This window comes from Stegodyphus dumicola, chromosome 10, assembly GCF_044657685.1.
Source record: "Stegodyphus dumicola isolate Sdum_Otavi_A_Nest chromosome 10, ASM4465768v1".
In the NCBI taxonomy this organism is placed as follows: Eukaryota; Metazoa; Arthropoda; class Arachnida; order Araneae; family Eresidae; genus Stegodyphus; species Stegodyphus dumicola.
In genome coordinates this window covers 168881516-168895571 of record NC_140777.1, presented here as the reverse complement: position 1 = coordinate 168895571, position 14056 = coordinate 168881516, and the positions used below count along the sequence as shown (strand labels likewise).

Genomic DNA, 14056 nt, shown 5'->3' with positions numbered 1-14056 from the left:
TTTTGTGCAGCATCGCTGCTTTCGTTAGACTTTCTTCAATTCTGATAGAAGAGCATCTATGGCATGTAAATCGTCGGTTATTTCTTTCAGACGTTTGAAATTCTCTTCGGTAGATTCGGGGTTGATTTTAATCAGTATGCCTTTAATATATAGCCGATCTCGTGCTTGCTGGATAGATTACTGATTTGGAATAAAACTCGGGTCCTTGCATATTTTTTTTAAGATTTCTAAATCCTCGATTTGCTCTATGATAAAATACAGCCTAATCTGCCCAAGCAAATGTGGCAAATGATATAATAGTAAATGTTCTCACCAGAAGTCAAGATGGTTAGCATACTCCATTGCGAAAGTATAGGTAAAATCCGTTGTTAGAACTGTCTAAATTTCTATCCGATGTCTGATGCACTCTTATGTTAACATCTTACGCATCTTCTGTTTTCATGGAGACCTCGCCTGCGTTTTTTCACAAAGCAGGTCTATCAAACGGCGTGCAGCGCCAGCTGTTGGTCGTGAAAAATGACATGCCATAACAATATAATATTAATATTAAAAGTTTGTATAATTTAAAATTTTAATTTACTTTCTATGAATGAAATTATAATATTGTATTTATTAAATTAATATTAATATGATATATTACTATTAATATTATTATCCTCTTTTGTTACAGCTGTTTCTTAGATGAATTTCTTGAACTGGGCAGAGAAGCTGATGGCACTGTTGCACCTTTAATATTCGAACAAGTATCATTCTCACATCCTGTGTTCATTATTTACACTTCAGGCACTACAGGACCACCTAAGGCCTTGTATGCTGGCTCAGGGGTGAGTTGATAAAAAGTTAACGTTAATACTGAAATCAAATTCTGTTAATGAATATGTCGCTGTAGAACGTTGTTTGCAAAGTATCTCAGATAAGCATGTACGATTAATCAGCGATACGTGTTATATCTATTACTCATAATTGAAAATCGAAATGAGAGTAAAGAAGTTATAGTGTCCCAAAGTATGAACTGAAAGGATTAGACTACCCGAACTCTGCTTTACCACGAAGAATCGATCTTCAACACCGCTGTGAAAAGACTCACTGTAAAAGACCGCTGTAAAAGACGTTTATCTCATTGAATTTATTTTGTCTCAATAAACTAAGAAACATATATGTATAATGAAAATCTTCGTGATTTAAAACATTTCGTGATAAAGATACCTGTATAATCGCTTATCATTAGTAGTTTAGCCAGAAGTTAAATCCAGTAAATAGACTGGTTACTTAATTTTGACCATAAAACGAAACATAAGCACGTAACATAAAAACGAAAAAAATTTCCTTTAACATACCCTTTAGGAAGACATCCCACATCTTCGGCAGATAATTTGTGCCTTGTATCACGTTATCTAATTCCTGTGTTTTCCTATAGGGATGCTTTATCCCATGTGGCTGACAATCCCATTTATAAATAATAAAATAGTGGCTTAAGGTGGAGAGACATTAGGATTTTTTGCAGGCCAGAAAGATGAAAAATATGCAACTGCCTTCGCCGGGAATCGAACCACGAACCTCTGAAATACCGGCTCAGTGGGCTGGCCATTACACCAAAGTCACCTTAGGAAAGCGGGAGAAATACTTTATATACTCCCCTTTTTAAAGGGCGACTAGAGTTTTAGAGGACCTAGTCGCCAAATCCTGGGTGAGAAAAATCATCATCCAACACCCTTTTTTGTTCGGGAGCCACTGTAGAAACATTGCGATTTACTCGGAGGCCAGAAAGATGAAAAATATGCAACTGCCTTCGCCGGGAATCGAACCACGGACCTCTGAAATACCGGCTCAGTGTGCTCACCACTAGACCACGAAGGCACGTTAGGAAAGCGGGAGAAATACTTTATAAAGGAACCGACTTCTGACTTATAAGTATACCACAGTCCCCTGCGATTTGCGGGATTTAAACCCTACAAAGCATTTACTAGAATCATTACGCAGACCTCACTAAATGTCCTACATTAACATCCAATATTAGTTTTGAACACCGGAAGCTTGATGCAGGTTCAAATGGTAGCGAACTGATTAGCTGGATGGCATTTTCATGGTTTTATCCATGTGTAATGTGAATATTAGCCAGGTTTTCTTACAAATGTTCTATAAAGTCATCCCTTCCCTTCATCAGATAGACTTTAATAGCCTTCATCGTACAGCCTCCCTTTGTGATAATCTAAATATTTGAACCCAAAGCAACAAGCAAGGCTTTTAAAATCATTATACTCTAGTAACATTTCCAGCACGTTGTTGAGATTCATAGTACATTAGCTAGTCTTATTTATCCAAGGGCATGAAGTAGCTGGATATGACCAATGTTTTAACATTTCAATTTATATCATGCCAAGAAATAAAGAATCAAGTAAGAAATCAATATAATTTACATTCTAAGCTATTTGTGTTATGTAGTTATAACCAGGGCTGTGGAGTCGGTAGGAAAAATGACAGACTCCGACTCCTGGAATTTAATGACTCCAACTCCTTCATATATAATGTAAACATATACACATGGGTACAGCTTATTTTTTTAATGTAAAAGTAGTAATAGATACTACAGAAAAAAATAGATGCATAGCAAATTTTTTTTATATTAATTAGCATTTATTATGAAATGGAAAAACTGCCATTAGTGATTACTAAAAAACAGTAAAACTTCGGCAAGATCTTTTTTGTTAGAGGGTCATAGATCCGATTTGATAAACTTCAGAACTGAGAAGAGTCTCTCCACACTGACTTAAGCAGGAAGAAGAGCTGTTACTGATAGGGCTACTTCCTTTAACTTTTCCGGATAGATTTTTATAAGTTCTAAAAGATTTGTCTTGCAAGCGCAATCATATTTATCTATTTCTTCAAAGGCCGTGTATAAATTTTGTTTGTATTTTTTCATTTTTATATCTTAGGCTCTTGGTTATTTATTTTCATTCGCTTTGCCTTAGCCTTTTCAATATTATCCCAATATATCTCAAAATCTGATTCACCAGTGGAAGAGAAAGATAGAGACTCGGTTGAAATATCTGCAGTTTGACTGTCCTGATTTGAGTATTCCAGTTATTATGAGAATAATTTCATTCTTAATGAAAGTTCATAGATGGATTTCTTTGCCTTTTTAATTTGTTTGTTAAAATTCGGCGTTTTCGATCAACATATATTAAACCCAGCACAATCTTATTGTCTAGCAAGCAGTTTCTCTTTTCTTCATTGAAGAAATGATTCCTTCTGCAACAAACACTCCCTTTCAGAAAGAAAAAACACCACATTCTTCCAGTCTTGCCTCTTGTTAATTCTTCAGATTGTTACTTTTTGGTGGCTATATACGTATAGAAAGAAGAGTTCCCAATGCTGCAAGATCACTCCACAGTCTTTCTGTTAGTTAAATATTAGGATTATTTACATCTTCTGAAAACGTTATTAGTCCTAACAACTACTATAACATTAAATATATACTTCTCCATTGCGTTGCTCCTTTTCCTGCTTGCTTCCTAAGCATGGCATCCATTTTGGGAGTTCTTGCTGCTTACTAAAATCCACCAATGAGATTAGTAAATAAATGAATAAGTTTAATCAATAATGGCAAATATTACGTCCATCCTACTCCCTTATATTTATTTACTACTATGTCAATAAAATGGAAAATAACTATTTATTAATGTATATATTAAATAAATAAAAATATTAGCTTATACCCAAAAATCTACTCGGCTCCGATTCCGAATGTATGACTCCGACTCCACAGCCCTGGTTATAAGAAGGTGAGTTTGAATCATTTAGGTCACTTTTGTTGCAGAAGTAATATAGAAATATCAAGTAAGTGTTTTTATCCCGTAAAATATGTTCTCTAAATTATATTTTATGATTTTAGATTCTGTTATCTACTGCAAGGGATTGTGGGATGTATGGTAACCTTGATAGAGATACGGTTTGGCTCTCCTTTTCAGCGGTAAGACAATATCAAATTTCTTTGTCCTCATATTTAAATTGATTTAACTTCTTCGAAGTACATGTAAAGTTATTTATTTTTCAATTAGTTTTTAGATATATTCCGATACTAAATTCTAAATTAAATAAATATATTTACGAGAAGTTTTATGTTTGTTAAGATACGTATTTCCTTGTTCAAAGCAAATAAGTTAATAATCAATAAATATTGTACGAACTAGAAATATTCAACAAAAAACTGCTTGTAGTTTTTGCTCTCCTTCATACTGAATTTACGTTATTATACCAATAAAATAATTGAATAACTTTAAAAATTTTATTTGAGTTATTTAAATTACAAGACTCCATTTTTTACATGCGAACTTTATAAAAATTTAGTATCTTCCATTCTTTGGAATTTATAAAGTACTTTTACGTGCGAATTTTTAAGTTACAATTTTTATCAAAATAATAGAAAAATAATAAATTAACGATACGACATTGAAAATTATTGCTATGAACTTGCGGTACAAGTCATAACATTTCCTTGATTATAATCCTAAAACAATTTTGCTATATTTTATTTAAGTTTTAATAACAGTTAGATTTATAATACTAAATAGATCATTTACATGTCTCATTTCGTCAAGCATTCAGTGCAGACCTTTACGATGATTTTTTTTCGCAAGAGTTTATGTTAAAATGAGAAGAAAAAATGTAACTGACATGATTCGTAGAAGGCTAGGTTACTGTAATATAAGGTGGTTTCTCCCTCCTCTCGGCATGCCTTCGTGATGTAACTGTAGCACCCTTGGCGCGTATTCGAGAGGTCCAGGTTCTAGTTCCGGCGAAGGCATTGTTCATTTTTCACATCGCCCGCTTCCAAAAAAAAAAAAAAAAAAAAAAAGCCCACCAGCGGCCGAGCGGTAAAGTCGCTGAACACTGGTAGTTAGGTCCGAGGTTCGAATCCCGCGAACGAGCTGCCTGCATGGGTGTTTTCGTCGTTTTCCCCATGTGTAACGTGTATACGAGCCAGTTGCCCTTAGAAAGTCCTAAACGAAGGCATCCCTTCCCTTAGGCAAATAGCCCTAGTGTGCTTTGCTATAATTAAATACACCACCACACATACCACCCCACACAAAAAAAAAAAAAAAAAAAAAAAAAAAACGTAATATCTCTACAGTAGCACTTGAACTAAAAGGTGGTGAATGATGATTCTTCACCACCAGAATTTGGCGATTGGGTCCCTAATCCTATGTCACCTTTTAAACGGGGGAGCATATAAGGTACCTTCTTCCTCCTTTCGGTATGCTTTCGTGGTGTAATGGTTAGCACAGTCTGCGTATTCGAGAGTCCTAAGTTCGAGTCCCGGCGAGGGCATTGTTCATTTTTTATGTCTCCTGCTTCAAAATAACCTAATGTCTCTACAAAGGTTTGCACATCCCAAACAGAAATCTTTGAACATGTGACGTCACGGTTTCATAGTCTGTCCCAAAGCAACTGTTCTATTGGAGACCTAGACGTAACTATATTTTCGTTTCTCTTAGTTCTGTACGTAAAGTGAAGTCACTCAATTCGAGCTTTGGAAAGAGCATAACCTTATCTATCTTATGACCTTGGTAAAAGTTTGGCTGCTGCCACCGCTGTTGCTTTGCCTAGGAAGAGCCGCTGTTCAAAGTTGATTCGAATTTCTGACTTGGTCACGATCATGTAAATGTTAACTAAGCTTTGTCTGTCACATTGAGTAAGTATTATTATTAGAGTTGTATCCCAGCTAATTTAAAGTTCCAGCAAGCTGAAGCACCGGAGGTGAAAAGTTTTTTTTTGAGTTTAAATCTCACTGCACATGAAAAATAAAATTATATATTAACTTTCATCTTTTTATGTTGTACCTTGTGTAGCAATACATTTTAATAGAAATCAACAATTCGCCAGCACGTAGAGGTAACTTTAATGAATGAGCACATGAATACAAACTTTCTAAACTAATATTTGATGATTTGTCAGTCATATGTAAAGGTAACATTGAAAAGTATTACATTTGTTGCCACTCGTATTAAGTTTAGCATTTCCTGTTCATTATTATTTAATCCTTTGTTTTTTAATTTTGTTTGATGTATGAATTTGGCAACCAATTTTGTTTTGGAGTGTTGTGATCGGAACGTTCTAAAAGTAACCAGCAGATAAGTTACGTTACTTAAATACTGAATGTTTTTCATTATTAAGATATACGGATCATTTGATCATTATACTAAACTCTACATGTAAATAGCCGCATTAATTTATATGTGTTTGTGAAGTGAAATAAATTGGATATTAAACGAAGTTAGATTTCGAGTCAAAACAATATTAACGCGACGTGGTTCTGAATTTAAAAGTGTCTCTTCTTGCAGGTAGGATGGGTTTCATGGTGTATGATCACTGCTCTACACTTCCTTGGTTATACAGTCATATTGTTCGAAAGTAATCCTTACCTTCTTAGTCCAACGTTTTTGTGGGACTTGGTAGACGATTTGAAAATCACCCACCTTTTCATTTCGCCTGGTATTCTAGATGATTTGGAGAGGAAAGGATATCTACCGAGTAATATAATTTCCCTATATCCTTTTTTGTTTTTAATTTTGTTTGTTTTAATTTGTTTTTTAATTTTGTTTGATGTATGAATCTGGCAACCAATTTTGTTTTGGAGTGTTGTGATCGGAACGTTCTAAAAGTAACCAGCAGATAAGTTACGTTACTTAAATACTTTCATTATTAAGATATACGGATCATTTGATCATTATACTAAACTCTACATGTAAATAGCCGCATTAATTTATATGTGTTTGTGAAGTGAAATAAATTGGATATTAAACGAAGTTAGATTTCGAGTCAAAACAATATTAACGCGACGTGGTTCTGAATTTAAAAGTGTCTCTTCTTGCAGGTAGGATGGGTTTCATGGTGTATGATCACTGCTCTACACTTCCTTGGTTATACAGTTATATTGTTCGAAAGTAATCCTTACCTTCTTAGTCCAACGTTTTTGTGGGACTTGGTAGACGATTTGAAAATCACCCACCTTTTCATTTCGCCTGGTACTCTAGATGATTTGGAGAGGAAAGGATATCTACCGAGTAATATAATTTCCCTATATCCTATAAGCATCTGTTTAAAAATATGGTGCTCTATATTTAGCGATTTAAATATAAAACTTCTATATGATAAAAAAACTTACATGAATTTCAACATTTAATATTGAATGTAATTTGATTTGTATAATTCTTTCATTCTATTCTATAATTCTATTCATGAATGACTATGAAGTAATTTTTGTGCAATTACTAATATTAAATAAAATGAGCAACAATAATTCTGAAATTAAGTTTCATAAATATTAAAATAGTGGGCTAATTTTTAGAATATGGTAACAGGTAGTTTGGCGACATTTTGGTAAGGCGATGAAGGTTACTAGCTAGGACTTCAGCAATAATCTGTGAAGTAACAGTTCAAATCACAGATTATTTTGTCTCAGAGAAATGAAAGATCATGAGACATGTAATGTGACATTTTCCGGAAACTTTCAATCGTAATTTTAGCTATTAAGCATTTAGAAACAATTTCGCTGCTTAAGTGCAGAATCGCTCACTTATTTGTTTGGCACTCTTTACAAGAGTAAGAAGAATTGGATTTTTGTCAATTTTCTTTGACTTTTTAAGTGAAAATAGGTCGATGTGTACATAGATAAAGTAAAGAGTGTGCGCAATGCCATTTTTGTGCAATTCTGGGATGTTTTTTTGAGTGAAAATAGGTCGACGTGTACATGGTTACAGTATATGAGCAATTCTTAAAAACGCGGCAAGCAATTTGCGATTCTGCACTTTCTCCCTAATCTTCGTTATGATTAAGCATTTTTGTTCCATAAAAGTTCTAGTATAAGCGTAATTCGGCTAGCAGATTGTTGGAAAAAATGTTGAGTAAAAAAAAAAGAAAACATACCTTTACTTCGTGAAAACAAAATGGCGTCCAAAACAAAACTAGCAGGTTGCTGTAGCAAGGTTGGTCGCCAAATTTTCGCCAAAAAATCGCGACGTTACCATAATGTAAAGATTCACCAAATAGTGTTAACAATGCTTTTAGACAGCGTTCAAAGAAGATTTTAGATTTCGTACAAAATTTAAAGAAACTCTATGTATTGTGAGATTTTCTGTCAGTCAAGCGAGTTTTTAGATTGAAAGAAAAGTTATAGGTAAAATAATGAAAAATGTAGGGTAATATACATTTACTTGAGATGAATATAGAGATAGATATGTAAAATAGGAATTCAATAAAGTAAAGGCCCACCAGCGGCCGAGCGGTAAAGTCGCTGAACACTGGTAGTTCGGTCCGAGGTTCGAATCACGCGAACGGGCTGGCTGCATGGGCGTTTTCGTGGTTTTCCTCATGTGTAACGTGTATACGAGCCAGTTTCCCTTAGAAAGTCCTCCACGAAGGCATCCCTCCCCTTAGGCAGATAGCCCTCGAGGCTTTGCCATAATCACACAATAAAGTAAAAATTAAATTTATGATAAAATTTTATTTTCAAGAAATGTTTTTGTAAAAGAACATTTATAGGACAGTTACATTTGCTTGAATCAAATGTTTTGCTCTTCTCGGTAAATTTTTACCTGAATTCTTTCGGTAAGGGCTTGTAAAATACTTACTCAGTGAGATGAATGAAATTCATTTCTTTTTCATGAATGTTAATTTTTTCTCATCGATTTATTCTTTCGTGATCAGGAATTTCAAGCAGTGAAGATAGGGAGGTAGAAGGAACACAAAGCTGAAGTAACTAGAATGTTTTAATATGTTCTAGAAATATATTTAAAATACACTTGCTAAATTTGGCTTATAAACTACTGTTGATCAATCCTCTCTTTTATCTGCGCTAGAAACAGTGTACGAGAAATTAATACTTGAGTGACAGAAAATATGACTTTCGAGCCAAAAAAATCATCAACCCATTCCCCTATGGATCTAAAAGACAATATTTTGGCCAATAAGCTGACTAGATATCACAGCCGTGTTTGTAGGTGGATAACTCTTAATCGCTAAGATTTTAGAATCGTTGATCTCGAAACAATTTTTTGAGAATTTATAACCCAAATACCGAAGCTCCTTGGCAGCAAACTTGCACTTTTCGAGTTTACCTTGAAGCCGGCCTCATTTAACAAAGTAAAAACTTCCTCTAAATGTTTAATATGTTCGTCTATCGTCTGGCTGGTAATTATAATTTCATCCAGGTAAATAATTGTACTTTTGCCTAGAACTGGCCTTAAAACCATATCCATACCCTTCTGAAATGTAGCCGGAGCTTTCGTAAGCCAAACGGCATTGTTAAAAAGGCATAAACGCCCGATTTCTTAATGAAAGCTGTCGTTTCGACAACCTGGTGTTTCACTGTGATCTGAAAATAGCCTGACGTCAGGTCTAGTGTGGTCATAAATTTAGTAGAATGAATTTTTTGAATAATTTCATCAATTATCGGGAGGGGATACGTGGGGTATTTCGTTAACTTTTAGTAATAGACCGCGAACCTCCATGAATTCGGGTCTGCGAGTGGTAAACTATTTTTCTTCCTGCACAGTCATAGTCACAGGAATCGCATAGGGACTGGTGCTTGGCACAATTATTTTACTATCAAGCTTTTTTATGCGCTTTCCCAGATTATCTTCCTTTACGCGGTCATACCTATAAGGCTTAGACCGAACTGGAGGGGCATTACCAGTATCAATGCTCTGGGTAACCACCTGACATAAGCCAGGTTTCTTGTCGAATAATTTATAAAACTTCTTACCATTCTTTCGACTTTTTTCTTTCGTCTTCTTCGAGATGATTGAGATCCACCTCTTGCATTGCCCCCTCTTTTTCTTCAACAGCGTCCATGTTTAATTGTAAAGTAGAATTCTTGAAATTACGATTTGCGCTAGATGCGCGTAAGAAATCGACTTTCAAGATGACTAAACAAATTGTTTTACTACCAAAAAAGTTCACTTTATGCATTTCGTTCTTTATTTGACCGTGCAGTCCCATTTTTCTCATGCAGATGCATTGCTTAACTTGAGCGGCAATTACCCTTTGTTTTGTTGTTTTAAACAGTCTAAAGCTACAAGAATGCTTTTTAAAAAATTCCTGCGAAAGGAAGCTACACTGAGCTCCTGTATCGAGAAGGGCAGTAGTAGGAACACCATTCAGTAAAATATGGATCTCCGGCAAGGACAAATTTAGTACCACTACCGCGTTCAATTTGATTTCCTTCTTTCTGTTGATTTTTATTTCCGAATGTTTTAGACTGATCAGTCTTTCTGTTATCTGATTTTCCACCTTTCTCCGCTTGACGATACGAATTCTGATGACCTTGAGGTTTCTTCTGCGGGGGGGGGGGGAACTGGCGAAACATCGAATACTGGCGGAAATGACTTGCACGCTCGTTTTCTGCGGTTCGTCTGCTTTGAAATTTTACTGCTAATTGGAATAGGTTTTCCAACGTTTGCGGGTTTCCGACTTCGAGAAAGTTATGGATTGACGGAAGTAGACGCGGCAATATTAATTCAATAAGCTCTCTATCCGACCGTTTTCCATATAGTTATAAGGTATTTCTCCCGCCTTTCTAGCGTGCCTTTTCGGTGAAGTGGTTCTGCACGAGGGGCCGGTATTCCAGAGATCCGAGTTTCGATTCCCGGCGAAGCCGTTGCTAATTTTTCATCTCTCTTGTTTCAAAAAATATCCTAATGTCTCTACATAGTGAATTGGAAATTTGAATTTTCCTTAAGCTGAAATCCATTAAATCATCAAAATTGGTTTGATACTTGCTGAACAATTCCGCTTCAAGCTTTGCGCGGTCTTTCACAAATGGGAATGTTTTCAATAGTACTGTTTTAAAATTTTCCCAAGTGAAATTTTTCGAACCTGGTTTCTTCAACAAAAACTTGCCAAATCCTTTATACCAGCTGAGAGTTTGGCTTTTCGAATTCGTAGTAGTAATGGTAATTTTTTGCAGCTGGTTTACTGGATATAACGTAAAATGTAATTTCAGCCGCTCGAGGAAAGTCATCACGAAGCCCTTGCCGTCGAATGTTGGGGCTACCTTCATTGCCGCTCGCATTGTATCCACTATGAATCCGAATCCCTCCATCGAGCTTGCTGAAGTTTGAGGGACCAGAAAGGTTGGAGAGGTTAATGAAAACTTCTCGTTCTCTAACGGCCTAGTTTGTCAAAATTTGTTTGGGTGCCAAATGTGGGGTTCCAACCTTGATATAACACCTAAGTGTGTAGGAACCTCGTAAACTGATAAGCGAGTAATCGCTTTAGTTCAGGAACAGAAACGTAAACTCAAGAAGAATAAATTACCCTTTTTTCTCGAAATAAAAAAAGCTTCCACTTGGTCTTGAACTCAAGAGTACTAAGAAATAAAACTTAACTAAAGAGATATAGCCGAAGCTATCGAAATTCTAAGGAATTGGCCCTTAAATATCAACTAAACTGGCCAAGCTATCAAGGGCCTGATATACGGTCGAACGTAGTAATAGCTTATGGAGAGTGTAGTCAAAAGACAAACACGTGCTAGTCAGAATCCCTGGCTCTTTAAGGAAGTCAGTGGAACTTCTACTTAAATACCGCTCTTCCTCGTTTGCATTAACTGCGATTTTAAAAACACATTCTGGTGGGAAATTGTAAGCTGACGTTAGGAGAGAAGTAGCTTTAACAAAGATAACTGTTAAAAACTTAAGATGAACCTTACAAATGGAAGAGGAGAGTGCTGTCGGATACATCTTTCCATCATATCCCACGCATATGCGGTGTCCGTTGAAGGTGTTGGAATCAGACTGATGTTCAGCAAACCAATTTTAAACACTTCTGTTGCAATTCATGATCTCTTTTCTTATTTGCATTTACTTATTCTTATTTTTTACATTTAACAACATTTGATAAGGGATTTTTTGCTTACCTTTCTTGATGAATATCCACAGGAACGCTTGGAACTCTTTTCCATTTTGGTTTTCACACAGAAACTTTATTTACGGCTATGTGCAACAATTGTGTGCTTACATTAAAATGTTCATCATTTTTCTCTGGTTGCCACTACATATATATCAAAAATCCGCAATGCAGTAAGAAAAATATAACAAGCTAAAAATAAAAAAGCTGAACCCTCTCGTGACCAGCTACATAAACTTTAACATCTTCTGTCACTATGTATAGTTACGTTATCCTCCATGAAGTATCCGTCGCCATCAGGGTAAAAATGCAACTTTGCAGGGGCACTTGATCTGCCAATATACCAGGGTATCTCACAGCTGTTTGTTTACTCTCGAGGAATACAAGGGTATCCCTTCCATGCCACCAGAATATGTCCAGTATCATGATACTCCCACCAGGCCTTTGCACAGTGCGAGGAAGGCAAGGTGGCCTCATGGCTTCTCGCCAAATTCGAAGTCTCCCAGCCGTGCAAACTCAGGTGTACCGTGATTCATCCGACCACATTACCTGTTTCCAATCCTCAGATCCTCAGATATTCAGTGTCTTCTTTCTCGACACCACTGCAAACGAATTCTTGCATGTCAGGCAGAAATGAGTGGTTTTCCCATAGGCCATCCGACTCTGCAATTCTGCGCATGCTTCGAGCTGAAATCTGTTGGGAAGAGCCTTGGTTGACGATCTGTGTCAGTTGAAGCACAGTAGAGTCCCTATTCTGTAGCACAATTCGTCGGAGACGACGCCGATCACTCTCTTGGAAAACTGTGCTCGAAACTGCTATTACGTCTTCTAGAGAAGGACTGAGGTTCTGATTCCAGCTTCTGAAAACTTTTAATATGGCTGCTTTAGAGAACCCAGTAAGATTTGCTGTCTTAGAAATCGAGGTCCCTGCTAAACCGCACCAACAATGAGCCGAAAGATCTGTTGTTTTTCCCATTTTATTTCATTCATCGTGAAAAGCGCTCTAACAGCTTACTTATAATAGCATTCTAACCACGTGTAACACATAAAAATAATTTGCAAACTTTATCCCTAGCAAGCATTTAAATGAAAATCTCAAAGGTGTCTAATTCATTGGCCAGTCTGTGTAATATTTCGTCAACAAATGATACAGTAAGTCGACGAATTCGTGAAATGGCAAATTCCAAAGGCATACGTATTCAAAAAATAAAACACAGTTTAGGTATTTCGTGTTGCAATTGGATGAAAGTACTGATATAACGAACTTTCTTCAATCATTAGTTTAGATACGCACCGAAGAAGACAAAAGAATTGCCGAAGAGTATTTATTTTATGAATCTCTTCATGACAGAGGAACTGCAAATGAAAGTTTCAAAGTAATTGACAATTTTGTTGTCTGAGAACGATATTCCTTGGAATAAGTGCGCTGTGGTATGCTCAGTCTTTAACAGGAGAAATATTCCGGTGTTCAGATAAAGAAAGTCGCCCATGAAACAAAGTTTACTCGTTCCTCAATTCTTGAAGCTTTAGTAGCCAAAACAATCCTCGGAAACCTGAAAACCGTTTTGAATAAAGCTGTAAAAATTGTTAATTATATTAAAAGCCGAGTTTTAAATTCAAGAATATTTACGATTTTATGCCAAAAGATGGGACGTGAACATCAAACGGTTTTGTTACATTATGAAGTAAGGTCAAATATAACATAACTCAGCGGCCAAAGTTTTAAATCATCTTTTTGAACAGCGATCAGAAATTCAAATTTTCTACTGTTCCAAAATTTGGAACTGAAAAAATGTTGAGTAAATTATGGTTGGCCTCGGTTAGCATATTCAGCTGACATTTTTTAAAGGTTAAATGAATTAAATTTAGGATTACAAGGACAAAGTGTTAATTTGTCTACCATTAGATATAAAATAAAGGCAGTGATAAAAAAACTCCAGCTTATAATCAAAGAATTGGATAATAATATTTTAAGCTTTTTACCACTATTAGAAAGTCTTCTAACAGAAACAATTTGAAAATAGAGAATTAGTGTCCGAAATTAAAAATTATTGTTTTTCATTGGTAATTAATTTTAACAAGTATTTTCCCAAGGATTATGAAAAAGGAAATTGGATTAGAAATTCATTTTGCTCAAATGTACCTGAAATTC

At 35.6% G+C, this 14056-nt stretch overlaps 1 protein-coding gene across 3 annotated transcripts in view; it reads left to right on the top strand.

Moving 5' to 3' along the window:
* Positions 1–14056, top strand: part of LOC118194191 (acetoacetyl-CoA synthetase-like) — a 64966-nt gene that overhangs the window by 25174 nt on the left and 25736 nt on the right. For all 3 annotated transcript variants that reach the window (XR_015043638.1, XM_085825842.1, XM_085825841.1), the window contains exons 9-11: positions 671–824; positions 3893–3970; positions 6342–6531. Coding sequence is in view for 2 of the 3 variants with exons in the window: in XM_085825842.1 (XP_085681968.1) it covers positions 671–824; positions 3893–3970; positions 6342–6531 (422 nt within the window). In the remaining variant the exon portion in view is untranslated. The remainder of the gene's footprint in view (positions 1–670; positions 825–3892; positions 3971–6341; positions 6532–14056) is intronic.